This window comes from Tupaia chinensis, unplaced genomic scaffold (assembly GCF_000334495.1).
Source record: "Tupaia chinensis unplaced genomic scaffold, TupChi_1.0 Scaffold000354_1, whole genome shotgun sequence".
NCBI lineage: Eukaryota > Metazoa > Chordata > Mammalia > Scandentia > Tupaiidae > Tupaia > Tupaia belangeri.
The window spans coordinates 8,280,627-8,303,727 of NW_006159849.1; the positions used below are offsets into that span (position 1 = coordinate 8,280,627).

The window sequence follows — 23,101 nt, forward strand, 5'->3', positions numbered from 1 at the left end:
ACTTAAAAAGGGAAACTCTGGACACAGAGAGACATGCACAATGGAAAACACCATGTAAAATGAAGGCAGAGATCTGAAAACCAAAGAATGCCCAAGGTTCTGAGCAAACCACTAAAACACAGGAGAGAGACAGAACGGGAGCTTGACTGACAGTCCTCAGAAGGAACAAATCCTACCGACATCTTGATCTTGGACATCTAGCCTCCAGAACTAAGAAACAATCCTTTTTTTTTTAAAGCCACCCAGTTTGTGGTACTTTGTTCCGGCAGCCTTAGCAAACTTATACAGGAAGCATCATTTTTAAAAATAGATAGATTCAGGGTCAGCAGATGGCATAGAGGTTACATCGCTGGACTCCCACATGCCCAACCGCAGTTCAAATCCTGGACCTGGTAGCTTGAAAATCATGCTGGGCACATATGCATGCATGCCCAAAATCTCAGGAGAATAGAGCAATAGGGATTGCAGTGTGGCCATCCCCCCAAGGGGTGATTTTTCATTTTCCCTCTCATTGTCTTTGCCTCTTTCTCTCTGGCATGCACACATGCCCTAAGCTAAAAATCTCTTTTTAAAAAATTAATAAATTTGCCATAAAAAACTGGATTTGAACTTTGGTGGGAAGAGTTTGCAACACGGTTGGAAATCAGAGCATCAGCTAGAAGGGAAGGCTGCTGGCTCAGTGAGGTCAGAGAACTCAGGCCCATGCAAGGGTCTGGGGTTCTTATCCCAGTTAGTTGTTGCTGCATGAGAGTATGGCCTCAGCTCTATCAGATTTCGGATCTTTCCAAAGAAGCTTGATTTCTATTTCCTGTTGCTAGGGAAATATGACTTAAAATACTGGCAACTAATTGATCACTCTCTGTTTTCTGCCTGAACTAATCCACTTTACTTACACACTTAATCCTGATGCTCCTCTGGGTGTCTAAGTTTGTGATCTCTGTTTTTTCAAAGTTGCACAGCTTGACAAGATGATAAATTATATCTAAACCAGAAAGATTATTCAGGGGGTTGAACAATTTGCCACGAGCAGAGAGCTTTGATCTGTCCTTGTGCTGGACCAGGCAGTGTGCTAGGCCAAAGTAAATGTCCAGTGCATGAACTCACATATTCTTCCTAATATTCTTATTGCTCTTTTACCTAGAGAAAGGGAAGTCTTATAAACCCGAAGCTATGCAATTAAAAACTAAGATATTAGACTATAATTTTTCTGAACTTGTAAATAGAAAGGGCATTCTGTTGAAGCTATATTGCAAAATTCTCTGTCACTGCTTAAACAAATTCATACAAAACTGCTAATAATAATAGCCATTCCCTTATATAAACAGACTGTAGGGCAAATATGGGTTCTGCCATCAGTACTGGCATTACTTTATTTTATTATAATGTTAGGCAATTATCCACTACCAGGCATATGCTGAGCACCTCACATACACAATCCCATTCAATACTACCATCAGCCCTGTGAGGGAAGTACAGTAGTCCCTCATTATCTGCTCTGTTGCTTTCTGTGGTTTCAGCTACTTGCAGTCAACTACAGTCTGGTATTTTGAGAGAGAGAGAAACCACATTTGTCTTTATTATAACTTTTATTACAGTATGCTATTAGAGTTGTTCTATTTCATTATTAGTTATTGTTGTTAATTTTGTACTGTACCTAATTTATAAATTAAACTTTATCATAGTACAGATGTATCAGAAAAAACATAGTATATATGAGAGGGTTTCGAAATATTCATGGGAAATGAGTATTAAGAAAAACTGCATTGATTTCCTTTTTTTTCACACCAAAATAAATTCAAACTTTAATTTCACTTTTCCACAAGCTCACGGAAGTGCCTTCATATAGACTCGATTCTATCTATAGTTTGAGGCATCCACTGTGGGTCTTAAATGTATCTTCTGTGGATAGGAGGGAAACTGACGTGTTTGATTCTCATTCTGCAGATTAGGAAATTGGGGCCTAGACAAATTCAGAAACTTGCTAAAGATCACAGGGCTAGAAGTGGAGCTAGATTCAAACTCAGGTCTCTTCAATATAGACTCTAAGCTCTTACTCTTCCTGCCACGCGATTTCTCTGTTTCACCCAGACACCCTCAAATGGAGGTCAGGCTCTGGGCCAGAGCCCACTAAAGTCTGCCAAAAGTAGCATCACTAGTCCAGCCTTCCCAATCTTAACCTTCAGAATTTAACCTCAATAAGAAATATTGATTGGTCTAGATGTTCTATTAATGATGTATAAATTGCCATCTAGGTTGAATTCAAAATTTGTGTTTCTCTCAAAAGATATGATGATATTTTGAATAAATTGTAAAGATGTGCAGGAGGGGCTTTCCATGCCCTTTTAAGGCTAGATGGCAGAGCCAGATGGTACCGCTGCAGTAAAACATGATGCTCTACAGGGCAGTATCACCTGGGAAAGTTTCTGGTTTAAGTCTGAAAACCTCCCTGCATGCACTGGGGAACGCACATGATCCCCTGGTCTGGGGCTGACTGAAGGCTGGAAGTGGACTGTGGTGTTGGAACCTTGTTGGGGGTGCTATCTCTCCTGCTCATGGAAGAAATAAACTTGGCGGCGGGGGTGGGGGGGATAGCTGGTATGGGGGCCAGGCAGTGGTGCAGTGGTAATGCAACTGGGCCTACATGGGAAAGGTCCTGGGTTCATGTTGAGACACTTGCCTAAGCATGTCTTGTGCACAAATGTGTATGCCTGTGATCCGGGCAAGTTGAAACTTGGGTAGATTATGGTGTGGGAACCCTATAGGGGGTGCTTGTCTTCTCTCTCTCTCTCTCTCTCTCTCTCTCTCTCGTGGAAGAAATAAATGCATAAAATTTTAAAGCAAAAAAGAAAATGATATACTTAATATCCTCTTAGGAGTCATGACTCAAGAAAACATGGGATGGGGTGGCTTCTAGACAAAAGCCCATTTTTTCCCAGTAGGTGTGTTCTTCTTGTGAAAATTCAAGAAATAACACACTGTATGCATATTTGACTTCAATTAAAAGTCAGGAAAATAAAAAGAATGGCTCTGATCCTATATTTAGCATTATATGATGAACTCCATGTACCTGTCTCCCATCTGCAATATTTATCCACTCATAGCCAAACTTCTTTCATGTATAACCCACCCACTTCTTCTTCATCACTGCCCCTGATTATTTTGAAGTAAATCCCAGAACTGCATCATTTTACTTGAAAACCCTCCAGCCTGTCTCACGCTGTGCTTTGTCTGTGATTTTTCAGGCCACTACATGTACGTGGACTCAGTGTACGTCAAGCACTTCCAGGAAGTGGCACAGCTCATCTCTCCCATGACCACAGCCCCCATGTCTGGCTGCCTGTCCTTTTATTACCAGCTCCAGCAGGGGAATGACAATGCCTTCTCCCTTTACACTCGGGATATGGCCGGCCTTTATGAGGAGATCTGGAAAACTAGCAATCCAGGGAATGCTGCCTGGAATCTTGCAGAAGTTGAATTCAATGCTCCTTACCCCATGGAGGTAGGTGGGCCCTGGCCTGGCTGCTTTGTGGGCATGCTACTCACACCCTAGCATTTAGATCCAGAGTCTCTGTACTCTAGCATTTAATTTTTGTTTTCTACAATGTCTCAATCTTAATCTTTTTTCTCTTCTTCGGCCCCCTCCTCTTCTCTCCCTCTGTGTCCCCTTCTGCCTTTCTCTCTTACCACTTTCATTATCTAGCAATATGTTTTAATAGGACAATATGGAAAAGTCAGTAACCAACTAGGTTTCTTGGTCATCATCTCTCTCTGAACCTCCTCTGTGATTATAGAGGGCCCCAAAGAAGAACTCAGAGCACTCTAAGTGAAACTTGCTCATTTATTTATTATTTAATCTTGTTATTGTTTAGGCTGACCAAGCAGGGGACTCAAATTGTAGTCAGCATATGGCTTCTAATCCTGGTCCAATAAGCTACCAACTGTGTCACAGAAACTGGACTGAAACCCTTGCCCTACCATTTCTGAAAACAGTTTTGAAGATTTCCCTTATTTGAGGGAATTGTCTTCCCAGAAAAAAAGGCACTTACTTCTCTCTTTGCAGCATAAATAATGTCATCAAATCAGAAATAAACTTACTATTATAACCCTACTTTGAAACAAGATTTGGTGCCTTTGTTTTAAAGCTTTTAGTTACCTAAGTGATAGATGTCCAAAGCCAAAAAGAGTTAGAAACTTCAGAAAAACAAAATAAATTAAAGCACCTAAGATCAACCCCACAAAGATGAGGACTAGTAACATTTTAGTGTTTATCCTTGTAGAACTTTTTCTAAGTACATATTAGGGAGCTTCAGAAGTTTTGTGGGTAATTAGAATTAAAGTATGAGATTTTTGGTGCAAAAAAATTTGAAATCCATGCATAGTTTTTCTTTTTTTCCATTTTTTTCTTTGTTTTAAGAGGTTTTTGCTATAGGGCACATGTACTCGCCAGAAACACAGAGAGAGACAGAGAGACAGAAAGCAAGAAATCACCCCCTAGGGGGGAATGGCCACTCCACAATCCCTTCTCCTCCACTCTCCTCTCAGGATCTTGGGCACACACGCACACATGCTCAGCATGAGTTTAAGCCACCTGAAACTTAAACCGTGTTTGACTACATGGGAGTCTAGTGACATAACCATTACACCAACTGCTAGTCCCATAGCTTTTCATAATAAACACTTTCCATGAACTTTTTGAAGATCCCGCATCTATTAAAACATTTCTATGTCTAAGTATGTATTTCAGAACTTACAAGTACTTTCAGTACTTACTCTCTAACAAAGCAGATAAAAGTATCTCCCTATTAACAGATGAGAAAGGAGAACACAGAGTGCCCAGAAGTTTGACTTTTTTCTAGGTCACACAGCTGGTGAATGCCAGAGAAGCTGGAAAACTTCCTGGCCTAAAATCTGACTCCCAAGATAAAGGAGGAGGCCCAGCTCTGTCTGAGGACCCCATAGGACCACACATTCAGTGGTGAAACATGATTGCTGTAAGATTATTATAAGGGTCTAGAGCTGTAAGTAGAATCTGAGTTACAAGTTTTAGTATTTCCTACTTTTCACTTTGCACTTTTTGTGATACCTTCCCCAGTTCCCTTTAAAATGCAAAAGAAGCTGACTCTTCTGGATGCCTTTCAGTGGTGCCATCTGCTAGCCTGATGGAGCGCTGCGAGAAGATTGGGGCTGGGCCTTGGTTTCTGACGTATTCTGTGTACCAGTCATGGCCTGCACCCACTTTCTTCCCCCTCCTTTCACTCCTTCCCACAAACCACCTCAGAGACAGCAGAGTGCTTTTTGCAGAATGTGTATGATTTCCTATCCCAAAGTCTGACTAGAATTTGGTGTATTCTTGCAACTCAATGGAAAATTTTCTGTGAGTTTGAATTACAAAATGGGAAAGAAATGCATGTACTGCTTCGACAGTTTTCCTTCCATCAAACTCAAGTGAGTCACATACACACCGACAGTGTTTTCTTTACCAGATCTTGTCACTGAACCATAAACTCCTTGGGCAACATTTGTATGAGTGAAACTTGGCTTAATTTTTTTAAGTCAATATTTAGAAAGTTATGATTGAAGTAACTTTTGAATCATAAAAGATGATTAGTATATATCCTTTGGATTCATGTAGTGTGATTTTGCTCTACTAATCTTTATATATTAGGTCACTGGGAAAGTCATGGCATATTTTTCTACACAAAAATGCATCATGACTTTCCTGATAACCCAATATAGACATAGATGGATAGATTTTTTTTAAGGTTTTTGCCATAGGGCATGTGAGCTCACTAGAGAGAGACAGAGATAGAGAATGGGAAAGTGAGAAATCACTTCCCAGGGGGATGGCCACATCACGGTCCTTTCTCCTCCATTGTCCTCTTGGGATTTGGGGCACACACGTACGCATGCCTGGTGTGATTTTCAAGCTGCCGGGTCTAGGACTGTAGCTGCAATGGGCCATGTGGGAATTCAGCACCTTAACCATCACACCATCTGCTAGCCCTACTAATCTTAATCTATTCACTAGTATTGATCTCACAAATTGTCAGGGAAAGAAATTTGTTGGACCAGCCTCATAGCTTAGTAGTTACAGGAGCTGAACCCCACATGACAGAACACAGTTCAAATCCTGGCTCCAGTGGCTTGAAAAACACCAGGTATGTGTGCATGTGCATGCACACTCAAAATCCTAACAGAATGGAGAAGTAGAAGAGAAGGGACTGTGGTGTGACCCAACCCCATTGCGAGATGCTTTCTCCTCATCGCTTTCTCTCTCTCTGCTTCTTTTAAAAAAGTATTTATTTTATTTTATTTATTTATTATTATTATTATTTGACCAGAGAAAGACAGAAAGTGAGAAAGCAACCGACCAGGTCCAGGACTCGAACCATGGTCTGCCATGTGGAAGTCCAGTACCTTAACCACCACACCACTGGCCAGCTCCTCTCTCTGCTTCTGTGAAAGTGTGTGTTCCCTCTGACAACTTTTTAAAAAAGACACAAAGAGAGAACAATTTAATTGAAAAGGGCAGAAAAAATTATCCAGACCACAGCCCCTGCCTGACACTAAATGAAAGCACTTTCTTAAATTTAGGCCCCTAGTGCATCACCTGCCCTCCTAAAGGATGGACTTCAGGCAGAAGAAAAATGATTCTAGGAGGGGAGGTCTGAAGATGTAAGAAGGAATGAATAACAAAGAGAGTGATAAATATAAAAACTGGTTGTATATAAAATAACTTTTAAAAAAAAGAAACAAATTTGTCCTGCAGCAATCAGTGAGTTTTATGCCATCAAATTCTTAAATCAATTTGATCTTCTTAAAATTTTTTTAATTTTAGGAAGGTATATGTGCTTGCCAGAGAGAGAAAGAGAGAAAGCACCCCCAATAGGGCATGTTCATGCTGCTGCAATCCTTTTTCCTCCATTTCTCCATCCTGTCAGAATTTGGGGCACACACATACATGCACCCAGCATGTTTTTCAAGATATCAGTGCTGTGTTATGTTTGTAAACTCAATTTGCCCTTTCTCATATACTCACATCTATTAATTTATTCACAACCCTTCCTTCCTTGCCAGAGACATATTTCCAAAGTTACTCTTGGATTTTTTATATAGCTTATTCATTTACTTCTTTCTGAGAAGCAGAGATAGAGAGAGACCCCAACAGGGTCTTCATGCTGCAGTGCACCCCAGCCTTGATTCCAGGATTCCTACAGACATAAACCCAGGAATTTTCCCATATGGGTCCAGCTGTGTTACTGTTGTACCACTGCAAGAACCCTCCTTAGGGATTTTGGAGAATTCAGGTACAATGTCCTTGTAGGACCATTGAACCTGAACTAGATCTCAAGAATCATCTCACCCAAACTTGAAGAAGAAGAAACAAGAAGAAGGAAGAAGGAGGAAGGAGAAGGAAAAGGAGAAGGGGAAGAAACTAGGCTTGGGATAGAGAAAAGGTCTACTCGATCTTATTAGTGGCTGAGTTTGAACATGAAAATGAGTACAACTAACTTCAGAGTCAGCCTGGAGAAAAAGACATAAAATTAGCTCAAAGCTTATTATGTACTTGACTCTGTGCTGGGACCTTTATATATGTAATCTCATTTAGTTTCCTCAATAGTTCTACAGGGTAGTAAGTATTATGCCTATTTTAGGGATAAGAAAGCAAAGCTCCCAAGAGATTTAGCAATGTACCCAAGGTTGCCTATCCAGTAAGTGATAAAAATGGGATTTGAACTCTGGTCTCTTTGCCTCCAAATCACTATTTCCTTCAGAAGAGGTTGCAAACTGGGAGCCTCTGAGTCAAATCTAGCCCATAGTTATTTATCTGGCCTCTATAGTAGGTTTCTTGTTTGTCTTTGTTTGTTTTACTTTCTGAATTAATTTCCAGCACTGAAAAATCCAAAGATTTAAAATAAAATCTAGAGACTCAGAACCCATTGATAATTTGCCAGAGTCAGAAACATCAGGCCTTCCATTTGTTTGCTTCAGCTGCCGTAGTAGAGAAAGTAGGGTAGTCAGGACATAAGGATCAAAGACGGAGGCACAATAGTCAAGCTTTTATTAGGAACTGCCTGCTCACAAAAAATAAATAAATAAATAAAAAATAAATAAATAAAGCTTGCAGCAGTGACCCAATGATTAACTTATGCAGAATGACCTAAAGCAATTTTGGCTTTTTCTATGTCTCCACTACATTCCAGAACTTAGATAATGGTTCTCAGGGCCCAAAGCTCTCAAACAAAAACTGGAGCAAATAATTGATCGCTAGGTAATGGTCTCTAAAACCTAAAGCTCTCAGACAAAGATCTGAACAATCATTTATTAAAATCATTTAGTTCTCTAAATGTACAGCATGACATACCTAACATGGAGCCGCGTGGGGACAAAACATGAACAAGTTCCTCCTAGCTAGGATAAAAACCTTTGACAAGAGCCCCAAGTCGGCAACCCACTGTTAGGGACCCTTTCCTACCTGGAAGCTTTCCTCTTTCAATAAATTTCACTTTGCTATCCCTTTTGTTCCTCCATATTCTAATTCTTCGTGAGTGTGAGGCAAAGAATAGAGTTCATTGCTGTTCCTACCTCAGGTATTAGGCCTAATCACCCCAATATCCCACGTCAGCAAGATTTGTTCCTTCTGAGGTCTATGGGAGAGAATTTGTTCTATATTTCTCTTCCACTTCTGGTGGTTTACTGGCAATCTTTGGCATTCCTTTGTTTATAGGTCTCTTTCTTCATTTTCACATGACATTCTGTCTGTGTGCTTATCTCCCTCTGGATCCACAATGTCCTTATTTATTTATTTTTTAGAGAGGTTTTTGTGATAGGTCGTGTGCACTCACCAGAGAGAAAGAAAGGGAGAAATCATCCCCCGGGGGGATGGCCACGCCACAATCCCTTCTCCTCCATTCTCCTCCCCAGATCCTGGGCATACATATACACGCACCCGGCATGAATTTAAGCCACTGGGTCTGAGACTCGAACCATGGTTGACTACATGGGAGTCTAGCGACATAGCCATTACACCAACCACTGGGCCCCACAATGTCCTTTTATAGAAGGACAACAGTCATTCAGATTACAGGCCCACCCTATTTTGCCATGACCTCACCTTAACTTTTATTTGCCAAATAAGGTCAGGTACTAAGGTATCGAAGGTTAGCATTTCAACTTCAGAATTTTAGGGGAAACAATTCAGTCTCAAACAGGCCTGCCTTCCCACACATCAGGAACTGATGAAGCTGAATAATAGTTGCCTCCAGATGGGGCTTGCCTTCTCCAGTTTCCAAGAGCCTAGGCCATGCCATGCCCACTTCATGCATTTACCGCACCTCACACTCTTAGCCATTTCCATTTTAAGGCCTACTCCATGCTGTGTCTTCTCAAGTTATCAGTACATACAGACCCAGGTGGTTTTCCCAACAAAGACGAAGACTATGATGATCACACCTGATCCCCATGGTCACAGGCAAAAGGTGCTATTTGAACTCAGTATTTAAGTAGATGGAAGGAAAGAGCAAACCTGAAGCCCTGTTCTTTCCAACCACTGGAGCTTCCCCGGACATGCTGGGGTCAGGATGATTGACTCTGACGATTGCACCTTTATCTAAACCTCAGGTAGCATTCCATTCAAGAAGGTATGAGGTCCTTTTAATCGTTTTGGAGTCTGAAAAATCTGAGATCAAGGTTCTTACGGATCTAATATCTGGTTTGGGCCTATTTCCTGTTTCATAGATGGTACCTTCTCTCTGTGTCCTCACATGGCAGAAGGGTGAACAAGCTCCATTGGTCCTTTTATATGGGCACTGATTCCATTCACACCTTCAAAACTTAATCACCTCCAGAAAGACCTCACCTCCCAATATCATCACCTGGTGGGGAGGGGTATAGGATTTCAAGACATGACTTTTTAGGAAGACACAAACATTTAGACCATCACAGTTTCATTCTTCCTCAAAGATATTGCCCAAACTCTATTTGGGAACATGATTCCATAAGTCCTTATAATTTGGCATCACCTGGCTTGAGTGACATGTCATTTTAAATCATAGTCAAGAGCATTTAAACTTAACAGAAAATACTAAAACATGTGACAACATGTCATTTTTCTCTGCAGGTTATTTTTGAAGTAGCTTTCAATGGTCCCAAAGGAGGTTATGTTGCCCTGGATGATATTTCTTTCTCTCCTGTTCACTGCCAAAATCAGACAGGTGAGCATTCTCTTTTTTTTTTTTCTTCCTCATATTTGGAATTTTGCTTTCTCAATAAATATTTTATTTCTCAATAAATGCCTATGATAAGGACCTGTTTTATTTATTTATTCATTTATTTTGAGAGATTTTCACTGTAGGGCACGTGCGCTCGCCAGACAGACAGAAAGCGAGAAATCACCCCCCAGGGGGGATGGTCACGCCGCAATCCCTTCTCCTCCATTCTCCTCTCGGGATCTTGGGCACGCACGCACACGCGCCCGGCGTGAGTTCTAAGCCACCGGGTCCGGGACACGAACCGCGGTCGACTACGTGGGAGTCTAGCGACATAGCCATTACGCTAACTGCTGGTTCCCAGGACTTGTTTTATTTTCTTTAGATTTCATTTTTACTCTTCTCTTTAAAAGTTAATTAATTGAATAGTCATTTTTTTCTGAAACATTACCCTTTATTTCCCATCACAGAGTGAATCTAATTTTTCTGACACAACAGGCTAGTTATTACTATCTTGAAGCATTTTTACTTTCACCACCTACTAAGAAAGAAAAATTAATTAATACTAACTTATTCCCATACCATATCTGGGTTTAAAGGATATCTGGGTTCCATCTTGAGTGGCCAGATAGGTGGAAAAAACTCTCACAATCTACTGATTAGAATTATGGAAACCTTTTCCAAATTTATGTATTTAAGATTTATAAATGTTCTTATGCTTAAAGATGGTATTATTTAGTAGGCATCTCTACAATGGTTATAGCTAAATGTTATGAGCTATTAATTTAATTACTTTCTAAGTGAACCCTCAAATTATTTTTACCATGGCCAGTTTTGTAATTTCATAAATTTGATGCTCAGTGAGGATATTTTTTACTTTCTGAGAAAACAGATAAGCAAATCAATCCAAAGATAATTAGAAAAACAAATATTTCAAATAAGAAGGATGACAGCATATTCATGATGACTCAAATAAATGCAACTGACCTTACTGTTAACTTGATTTATTTCCTTGAGGCACCCAGAGAGACCCCTATCTTATTCATGAAATTTCAGACAGAATTTTGGAACATGGAAAGATAATTTTTTGAATTTGGTCTTTTTGGTATTTCACTTAAGATACAGTTAGTGTCCAGTTGAATATGGTTCCAGATATATTCTACTAGTAAGGGTATCAAGAATGATAATATTTTCTACTCAAGTTCAATTGCTACTCCCAAATTATTGAGAAGTCTAATTTCCTGAAACTAAATATTATTATTTTATTAATTCTAATTAAGAATTAAAAAGGTAGTGAAACAGATAGAACTAGACTGGATTTACATATTTTAAATGATTTAATCCAAAAAAAGTAATCAAGCATTAAAAGAATCTATAATTTGACATGAACGCAGAAACCAAAATTATTTCATTTCTCTAAATTTGATTGCCCACTAATCACATCAATTAATATTTTAACTATGTTAACAGTAATTTCATTACCCTTTATCTTTATTTTCCAGAAAATTCCTCTTTCTACCACTAAGTATTTACATTGAACCATTATATTTCATATATTTATATCTATATATGGAAGAAGTATTTACTCAATATCTGCATTGGATAAAGGACAAAATAAAGAGAGTGCTGGGAGATACTAGAATCAACTGGGTCACTTTAGAAAATAATGTTTAAAAATGCTCTGCCTTTTAAAAAGATAAGAGTATGTCTGAGCTCTTCCATTCTATACTGGTATTCTGACTTCTGAAAAGAAAAAAGATTTCAACAAAACAAGGAATGTCTGTTAAGAAGGCTTGTGGCCCCTTGATCTGTAAAATACAGCCCACATAAAGACCCTGTCTCTGCAGGAACCTCCACAGATACACTTTTTCTGAGACATATTTGCTATAGGGCGCGTGCACTCGCCAGAAACACAGAGAGAAACAGGGAGACAGAAAGCCAGAAATCCCCCCCGCCCCCCGGGGGGGATAGCCATGCCGCAATCCCTTCTCCTCCATTCTCCTCTCAGGATCTTGGGCACATACACATACATGCCTGGCGTGAGTTTAAGCCACTGGGTTCGGGACTCAAACTGTAGTCAATTACATGGGAGTCCAGTGACATAGCCATTACACCAACTGCTGATTCCAGATACGCATTTTTATACATTTTTATACATTTTTATAGGTTAGTGAGGCTCCACATTGGTCTTCAGAACTTCCCACCATGCCAACTTGGTTTTTAAATGGTTTAAATACATCATAATAATGTTATACTCGAGAACTAGGAATTTGGGTTAACATTCCTATTCTGTCATTAACGAGCTGCATGACATTGGTCATGTTATTTAACCTTTCCGGGATCTCGTGTCATATTTATAGGGCAAAGATGGAAGCATCTGTTTCATAGTGTTGTCAAGAAGATTAATGAGTTCATGTCTGTGGAGGCTATAGTTTATAGAGTATGGCACACAGTAAATGCTTGGTCATGAGACAATATTATTTACTTTATTTTTAAAAATATATCCATCCATTCCCTGGAGAGTAAGAGGTCAGACTAAACTAAAGAGAACAGCAAAGATCACGGCCTGAATCACTGTGGCAGCTGGAGCCTGCTTATACCTTTCACTGAGCAGCTGTGGACCAGATTCTGAGTCTAGAGAAGCTGAGCCCAATAATTTTCATATTTGTCTTACATTTCACAAATAGTTTATGCCCTTCTGCTTCATAACAGGTGCCAACATTTTTTTCTTTATCTTGGTTAGCTCCAGACTTGCTGTCTCTGTCTTTCCTAGCTGGATCTAGCATTTTCTTCCCTCATCTCCCTAGCAGGCAGGCTGAGACAGGAATCATTTCAACATATGAAGTGTCTTGTTCCCACCATCTGGCTGGGCTCAACATTAATCTAGCCTCCCAGACCTGAGACCAATTACAGTCATAGACATTCAACACTAGTGTCATGTGGCTCCCCAAGGAACCCCCCAACATGGTCCAAAGGAGAGTGAGGTGCTCCCAAACTTTGAGTTACAAGACTTCCCTTTTCATGCCTTCCACCCACAGATTCCCCTTATACAACCACATTAGTCTAAGAGTCTGGATCATAGGAACAAGTTCTCTTTTTGGTCTGTAAATTCTTGAATACCTAACAGGCAATCTCATCCTTTTCTAGAAATTTTGCCGTAATGCCAACCCAAAACTGATAGCTCCACTGCTCTATCAGATGCAGGCTCAACCTTCTCTCTGGATGTGGGAGGGTGCTGACACTCATGAGGTCTTTTTTTTTTTTTTTTTCCCACATTATTTATTTATTTATTTATTGTATAGACTTTCAATCATATTGTTTGGCTTATTTCGATATGTGCACATTTCTCCCCAGACCCGTCGATCAAAATATCTTCAACAGATAACACCACACCTCCCCATCCCATCAATGCTCTATCTCTGTATCCCTTCTCCAAATGTCCTTCCTTAGGCCCCACTCATGAGTTTTCAAGAGGATGACTGCTGAATCCCAATGTTGGCCATTCACCAACCACAAACTGCTCAGGCCTCTTGTTTATTGAAAACCTAGCACCAATTGCTGCCTCGGTTACAACTGAGGTTTACACACCTTTCCTTATCTCGAATGCCCCCAGGGGTGTCTGCAGTTTAGTCAGTGGCCCAGCCCCTTGTTTCCTGGGTCTGTTAATGCACCAAAAGCAGCTAAAGCTGCCTCAGCCTATCTTTGGGTTAACTTATACTAAAACTATCCTGCAATTTTAACAGCTTATAGAACACACAGCACCTATTATCTATCTCTTTAGTCTTAGAGCAGCTGATGAGCAAACCTTTTACATTTATACAACTGATGCTACATTTGTTTCTATGGACTTCATGGAACAGAAGAAAAGATGAGAAATGCTCCCAACTATTCTTTTCAAACTGCAATGTACTCCATCTAGTTAGATTATAATAAAAACCCCTCATTTATAAAAAGCTCAAATGTCAGAATGCAAGTAAATTAACTAAACCTTACATTTTGATTTTTTTGGTAACTTGCTTATAGGGGCTTTATTTGATTTGTTTTCCTGTGATCATAAACAGATGCTCAAGTGCTTTCAACTGCCTCTGATTCCTCCCTACTCTTTAAATCAACACTCACCAGTAGGTCAATCTGTGATGACCACTTGACCCACATGTCTGAAACCTTGAAGTAAGGATTCTACATCCTCCCCAGATCTCTAGAGAGCTTACTGTAGGTCACAAATATGTCCCATGGCCCATCTTCAGGAATCAGAAATTGTCTCCAAGTAGAGGTAACATTTTAAGTAAAAAAGATTGAGCCTTTGAGTTAGACTTTCAAAATTTTCTTTTTAGTAAACCTTTTCAGAACCCCAGAGAAATCCATTTCTAAGACTAGGCATTTAGCAAAAGAATATATATACACACACACAAAAATCATTTTGTGTGACTTGCTCTCTCACCAGAGAAAGATAAGTGATCTCTACCTACTTTCAAATTTTGTATGTTTTTAAAAGTAAACTTTATATTTTAGCAAAGTTTTAGGTTCACAGCAAAATAAAGATTAAGGTACAGAGATTTCCCATATACTCCTGGCCCCCAAACGTATCACTATTACCCAGAATCCAGCTTAAGTAAAGGTTCATTCTTGGTGTTGGGCATTCTATGGATTTGGACCAATGTGTACTGTAACAACACGAATGCACCACTGTAGTATCATACAGAATAGTTTCACTGCCCTAAAACCCTAGAAGTGTTCTACTCACTCATTCCTCCCTACCCCTAACCTGTGGCAAACCTCTGATCCTTTTATTGTCTCCATAGGGTTGCCTTTTCGAGACTCTCATGTAGTTGGAGTCATACAATATGTAGCCTTTTCTGGTTGACTTTCTTCACTTATTAATATGCATTAAGTTTCTTCCATGTCTTTTAATGGCTTCATAGCTTCCTTTTTTTTAGTGTTGAATAATATTCTATTATCTGGATGTACCATAGTTGATGTATCCATTCTCCTACTGAAGGAAATCTTGTTTACTTCTAAATTTTGGTCATTTTGAATTAAACTGCTACAAACTTTCAAGTTTTAATATCACTTCCTACCCTCTCCCTGCACACCTAAAATACAAGATGGTCTTGCAGCCATCCCAGGATGCTCTTTTTTCTTTTTCCTTTTTTTTTTTTTTTTTTGGAGGGGTTTTTGCTATAGGGGGCCTGCATTCGCCTTTTGCTATAGGGTGCATGCACTCGCCAGACAGAGAGAGATAGAGACAGAAAGCGAGAAATCACCTCCCAGGGGAGAAAGCCATGCCCGCAATCCCTTCTCCTCCATTCTCCTCCTGAGATCTTGGGCACACACGCACATGTGCCCAGCGTGAGTTTTAAGCCACCGGGTCCAGGACGCGAACCATGGTAGACTACATGGGAGTCCAGTGACATAGCCATTACACTAACTGCTGGTCCCTAGGGTGCTCTTTTGAGACCCACTTCTTAGAACTGATTTCACTGACCCACTGTTTTATTTCTGTATGGCATTTGGGACTGTCATGCCATTTCCTGAGCCAGATCGCCATCCGCAGATTTTAGCCTTTAATCTGATTTTTTTTGGGGGGTGGGGGGTGGGGCAAGATTGTATGGTCCATTACCAGGCAGCAGAGGAATAACTAATACTGAAAACCATAATGGGCTTTCCAGTGGTCTCATACCTCCATGAGAGAATGTCAAAGACTCTTTGCTTGTATGACATCATGTTCATATTTCACAGACTTTATCTTAGGTCTTAAAAATATACCCTGGTGCTGACAGAGACAGGCAGAGCAGGGTGTGGGCTAATCCACCGATCTTAGAGCAATGAGAATTCTCTTTATTTCCTTTTCTCTTATCTGGCTCCTCAGGGTTTGCTCCTGATGTTCTTCCTGTAGTTTATCGCCTGAGATACAATCTTGTTCCAGTGATTCAAGAACATTTTTGTTGTTGCTGTTAGTCACTTATTTTTTTTTTAATTTAGTATTTTAAGACTATCTTTGTATTATTTCACATTCATACAAAATTTGCAAGAATACTATGAAGTATTTCCACATACTCTTCACCCAGATCTATAAATTATTTACATTTTGCCACATTTACTTTATGAACCATTTAAGAATAGGTTGCAAGCATTTACCTCTAAATACTATTTCGGTGTGTATTTTCTAAGATTAAAAACATCCTCCAACATAACTACTGGATAATTAAGTTCAAGAAAGTCAATACTTACATGATATTACCAACTAAACCTGAAGTCCATACACAATTCCTCTAAATGCCCCAATAATGTCCTGGCTAGGTATATGTTTTTCTGGACCAAGACTGAATCTTGGATCCCTTGTAGCATTTGGTTGTCTTGACTCTTTCATTCCCTTTGATCTGGGTCAGTTCCTCATCTCACTTTAGTGTTTTCTTGCTTTGAAAATGGGTAAATTAAGACTATAGTGAGTCTTTGTCCCTAAACAACTCTTTGTTTCATTGAATTAGAATTCTCTGTTTTCATCATATCACAAGTCAAATATTATACTAGAGATGATTTTCCAGTTATTCAAAACAACATCTTTTCCCCCAGTGCTAGAATGCTAGCCCAATGAGTGTTGACATGCAGACCAGGATCACACTTGGCACACATGCTCTGGACTTGGAGGGCACTGTGAACATTGAGGTTTCCAGGTCACTTGTTAATAGGACTTAAAGTTATTCCCAAAAGGGATAAAAAACAAACAAACAAACAAAAAAAAAACATTATTTTATTCATGATAGAGAGCCCATGTGTGTACATAAACACAAGACAGAAAAGAAGAGAGAGAAGTATCCTCTATATGGTCTCATTACACAGCAATGCCCAGTGTGTTTTCAGACCAACAGAAGGATCCAACCAATAGTTGGCACTGCAATTCAGTTCGCTACTGCACCACAGGGAATGGGCCAGAAGAAATTTTTTATGTTCCATTCCACCCAGGCCATCTGAGCTGAGGTGATATTTATAGACCAGAATAAATAATACCAGAACTTAGCCAAGCCACGATGATAGCAGTATCTGTGATAATAACTGGTGTGACTTTTTGAACGGCATGATTCATACTGAGTGATAATTTTCTTATAGCAGATCTGCTCCTACTACTGATGTCAATTATAAATAGACAGCAGTTGTTTCTAAAATATATGTCATAGAGAGAAATTAATAGTCCCTGAAATCCTTTCTTTTAAATTTTGTTACAAAAAAATTTTGAATTGTGAAGTATATGAATAAATGCTCACGGTCTTTACATCATAAAAGAAAATTTCTTTTGAAGTCTGGCGCTTTATTTTTATAAAGTCTCCCTTTAATGAGGAAAAGAACAATTTTCCTAGCATGGTGCAAACATTGGTTCATGCCATTTGAGTAAAAATATTTTGTTGTGTTTTACTTCTTTGATCTCCTCTGGCACAAAAGTATACTTATTTGTCAACCAATTAATGTAGTCCTTTAAGATCCTTGGATTTGATTATCTTTAACTTTGGTTCTCTTTTGTTCAGAAATTCCTTTTAGTGCTGTGGAAGCAAGCTGCAATTTTGAGAAAGATTTCTGCAACTTTTACCAAGATAAAGAAGGTCCGGGCTGGGCACGAGTGAAAGTAAAACCAAACATGTACCGGGCTGGAGACCACACTACAGGCTTAGGTAAATGAAGTATCTGTCCATAGGGGGATGTCTCAGGGCAGAATTCGTGCTTCACTAGCCATTCTTACACTGTACATACAAAGCCAACAGCCTAAAAATAAAGTTAGCTATGAAGAAGCAAAGACATTTTTTAAATTAGAATTCATGTTGTTGTGACGGTGAAACTACTTGCCAATTAATTAAATAGCCAAACTTTTGGAAATTATTTTGCTCTTCGGTTTAGATAAAATACCTTTAAAAAAACTACTGGATTTCACTTACATGAGATCTCCAGAACAGACAAATCCATAGAGACAGAGAACAGATTAGTAGTCGGCAGGGGCTAGGCCAGGGGAAATGGACAATAACTGTTTAATGAGCACGAGGTTTCCTTTTGCAGTGATGAGAATGTTCTGCAACTAGATAGTGGTGATGGCTGCAGAGCACTGTGAATGTAATAAATGCCACTTAGTTGCACACTTTAAACGTAAACTTCATGTTATGTATATTTCGTTACAATAAAAATATATTGTGGTCCAGCTGTGGTGGTACAGGCAGTAGGGCTCTGCTGCATGAAACTAGAGCCACATGTGAAGGCCTGCGGTTCAGATCCTAGGTCAACCTGAACACACACTGGTGGATACACCATGATACTAATTGGCTTGAGGGCTGGGGAGGATGGCAGCATGAACAAACCCTGTCAGGCATTTCTCTCTCACACACACAAAGGAAATAAATAAACTTTAATATATATTAAATTCTATGTAGTTGGAAGGAAAGGCTATTGGAAAATGTGGAATGGGCATTTGATGAATGTAAAAGCTAGAATATAAAAACTCCTAGAAGCTGGAGTTTGAATGTTCCTTGTATAGGGATTACCTATTACTTTAATGAAAAAGCTTTGTGGAGCCACCCCAGCAGAGACTAGTAGGAACAGGGATTTAGTGTCTCATTCACTAATTTTTAAGATTTATTTATTTAATTGTATTTAATTACTATTATTTTTAAATTTGCTATAGGGTACATGTGCTCACCAGAGAAAGACAGAGAGAGGGGTTGGAGGAGTGAGAAAGCAAGCCACCTGGTTGGGATTCAAACTGCAGTAGGCTATATGGAAGTCCAGTGTCTTAACCACCATGCCACCTGCTAGCCCCTTATTTACTATTGAACAAGTATTTATGTACTGTGTGCCAGGGTAAATTTACCATGAAGCTGATGAAGCTTGCATTCTGAGCCCCCTCACTTGCAGAGGCCCTGGAAAAAGCCTTGAAATTGGCTGTTGCAATTTTGTGCTTGTAGTTTTATGTAAGAGGACTTCAAAACATTTGTAGAAAAATAAAATTGGGCCCAAGATGAGAAGACTTGCTTGAGGCAAACTTTCGTAACACTAAACATAACAGACTTTATAGTCCCAAACATCTGTTACCAAATGTATGTGGAGGATTTGTACAAGGATGGCACTGAAAAATAAAAATAAAATTTGCATTTATAAATAAAATGTATAAAATTATATATCTTATAATTTTTTTAAAGAAAGAAAAATATAATTAAAGCAAGAGCTTATTTTGGTGTAAAAGAATGTGAAATTCATGTAGAGTTTTCATAATACATGTTTTCCATGAACTTTTTGAAGACTCCACATATTTTTTTTTCTTAGAGGTTGCCTGACTTGTGGAAATACAAGCTATCTAAAACCTATTCTGATTTTGGTCATACTAGCTCCTGGAGTACAGTAAAAAAAATCAGATATGAATCTCATCCTCACTGGCCGACAAGCATTTCATTGAGCAAAAGAAATGTTAGACCAATATATACACAAATAAACTTGTAATTACAAATTGTGGTAAGTGCTGTCAGGGAAGAAAAATGTTTCCCCTATCCTTTTAGGTTCTACAGCTGGGCCTGATAATTGAACTGACATAAGACAGATTACTGGGAGGAAAAAATACAATTTTACTTAATATTTTTACATGTACATGAGAAACTTTATTGAAAGACTGAAGACCCAAAGAAGTAAATAGGCCTGAGAGCTTATATGCCATTTTTAACAATAAACGATAAATTCTGGAGAAGTGACAAGACAAAAGAGAAGGGTTTAATATTCATGGGGTGGCATATCGTGAAAAAATAACTAAGAAATATAGGAACGATATGAAAGATAAAGGTTATTGTATTGTAGTAAGTTTGTTTGTATGGACCTATTTTGGTGTCAACTCCACGTCTCCAGTAATAAAAATGTTCTTCCTTTCCTAATAGAGGAGAGCACCTTGTTCATGGGAAATTTCATGATTTGCTTTTAGGTAGAAAGGGGAAGGTCAGAGACTCCCTTCTGTATCTGCTATTTCTCAAATGCCTTCAGCTCAAAATAAACACTAAGCCAAAGTGGCCTATTTGGAGTGTCATGTTCTGATCCCTTTCGTTGCTATGAAGGAAATGAAGACCAGTTTTTTTGAGAAAATAGAGAGAAGAACCTAATTTTTGGTTGAGGACTCAGGGACTGTTTCTTTGAGGGAAGCTACAGTTAGCAGAGAGGGTGGAAATCATCCAGGCAGACAGAAGAGTATCTGTGAAGACCTTAAGTTTGGAAAGAGCTGGTCACACCAAGGATCAGGAAGGTCAGTATGGTTGTACCATGGAGAGGAAAAGTGGGGAGAATAGAGGAAAAGGAAGTTAGAAAGGAAACAGATTATGGGTATGGAAGGCCAGAGAAAACATCTGGGAATTTCTTATAAAATAAATCAGAAGGCATTGAAAGGTTTTAAACACAGAGAGAGGGATTAAATTTAGGCTTCAGAAATGTTGTTCTGGCTGTTGTATGGCCCTTTTTATTAATCATCTAGGGCTGACAAAACAAAATGCCATACACTGGTTGGCTTAAACAACAGAAATTTATTTCTTCACAGTTATGGAGTCTGGAAGTCCAAGATCAAGGTACCATCAGGGTTGGTTTCCGAGAAAGCCTCTCTTCCTGCTGTTAGACAGCAGTCTTCTCATTGTGTGCCCACATAGCCTTATTGTATACAGAGAGAGCGAGCTCTGGTGTATCTTCTTATTATAAAAATTAGTTAAATAATGGGGTAAAACTAAACCATATAACAATTATGAGGATGAGGTGACCAAAAGAAGATGGATAGCAGAAGGTAGGGAGGAGCCATCTGATTGAAAACTTGATCTTCGGGACCAGCAGATGGCATGAAAATTACGTTGCTGGACTCCCATGAACTTGACTGCGGTTCAGGTCCAGGACCTGGGATCTTAAAACTCACGCCAGGTCTATGTGCGTGCATGCCCAAAATCCTGAGAGGAGAATGGGAGGAGAAGGAATTGTGGCCATCCTCGTTAGGGGGTGATTTCTCACTTTCTGTTTCTCTATCTCTCTGGTAAGCTCATATGCTCTATAGCAAAAAATTTCTCTAAAGAAAAGAAAGGAAGGAAGGAAGGAAGGAAGGAAGGAAAGCAGGCAGGCAGACAGACTGACCTTCAAGGGTGGCTTTAATATATGACCAAAAGAGTAGTAGGCTCTGCCCAGACACAAACCCCCACAAAGCCTGCCAAGCCAGCCTGTAATCCCTCCTTCCCTACTAGATATTATAGAAATAAGAAGGAAAAATTTGCACTGGCCATGCATTCACTGTGATACTGTGATCCAGTACTTTGTGTGCAAACTAAGCCAGCCAGTTGACTAGGCAGCTGGTAGTCCCAAGATGATTTCAGTCTTTTTTGTTCCATTAAAATAATAAATCATAATTGATGACTAGCATTTGAGTATATGCAGTAGGAAATATAAATTGGCTTACTTAGAATAGAAAGACATATTATTTTTAATAGAGACACATTTCAATAACTTAAACCACAGACATTGCTTTCTATTATTTAAAGCCTATGGAAATAGCCTTGGCTAGCAACTTCCTCTACTTTAACCAAATATTTCCACTGATAATCTAGGTTAGATTATTGTGCATTGCTAACACACTGAATGCTTTGTCTTGTTCACAGGGTATTATTTATTGGCCAACACAAAATTTACATCTCAGCCTGGCTACATTGGAAGACTCTATGGTCCCTCCCTACCAGGAAATTTGCAATATTGTCTGCGTTTCCATTATGCAATCTATGGGTTTCTAAAAATGAGTGACACTCTAGCAGTTTATATCTTTGAAGAGAACCACGTGGTTCAAGAGAAAATCTGGTCTGTGCTGGAGTCCCCAAGGGGTGTTTGGATGCAAGCTGAAATCACCTTTAAGAAGCCCATGCCTACCAAGGTACAGTACACAAGCACTTTTTTCTTTTCCATTATCCGTTGCTGGGCTGGATTAGTGAATTTCTGTTTAGTTAATGAAAACTGGCAATATGTTATTTTCCTTTCCTTCAGGCTGATAACCCAATTCTACACCCTACCCTTCAGACACATGCAAGTTAGTCCTTCAGTTGTTTTGCATTTTCTGGGTCTCTGAATCACAGCTACCTAGAAAGTTTGCTGGTTGTTTATTTATTTACTCCTGACAGAGAGAGAGAGAGAACTCTCCTTCCCCTTCATACCATAATCCACTCACAGTCTCAACCAGCCAGGATCATGGACATTCACGCATGCCCCGTGTGTACAAGGATGTCTTTATGCTTCCAGCATTGATTACCACTGAGCCACAATCTAGCCTCTATTGTTCATCCTTTAAGATTCCCTGAAAATGACCCAAAGACTTGAGAGTACATGAATAGTACAAGTTGAACAGCTAAACTTAAGTTTGAAACCATAATAGTGTCTCTCTCTTTCTCTCTCTCTCTCACACACACACACACAAGCACACAGAGCAATGGGAATGTTTGGTGAAATCAGTGGCGTTGGTTCTACATTGCGGCTTTATGATCAACAACCTAAGCCTCTTGGTAAACACAGAATGAGAAAATCAATTTAAAAATATGGAGCCAGGGTTAGCACAGTGGCACAGGGGTAACATGCTGGCCAAATTATCCTAGATCTATATGGAAGACCATAGGTTCAGTTCCACAGTTGACCTGTACACATTGGGTATGCCTACCCATGATCCTTACTGACTGGGAAGGCTGAGAAGAAGGTGATCATAGTGTGATACCCTGATGGGGGTACTTATCTGTCTATCTGTCTCTCCGCTCATGAAAAAATTTAATTATTAATTAAATATATATATATATATATATATGGGATCAGCAATTGATGTAATGGCTATGTTGCTGGACTCCCATGCAGTCAACTGCAGTTCGAGTCACACCGGG

At 39.3% G+C, this 23,101-nt stretch overlaps 1 protein-coding gene across 1 annotated transcript in view; it reads left to right on the plus strand.

The window, feature by feature from the left end:
* The window catches only part of MAMDC2 (MAM domain containing 2), a 221,395-nt gene that overhangs the window by 116,873 nt on the left and 81,421 nt on the right, over window positions 1-23,101 (plus strand). The window contains exons 6-9 of the mRNA XM_006152470.2: window positions 3,243-3,499; window positions 10,121-10,214; window positions 17,729-17,872; window positions 21,848-22,113. Of these exons, the coding sequence (XP_006152532.1) occupies window positions 3,243-3,499; window positions 10,121-10,214; window positions 17,729-17,872; window positions 21,848-22,113 (761 nt within the window). The remainder of the gene's footprint in view (window positions 1-3,242; window positions 3,500-10,120; window positions 10,215-17,728; window positions 17,873-21,847; window positions 22,114-23,101) is intronic.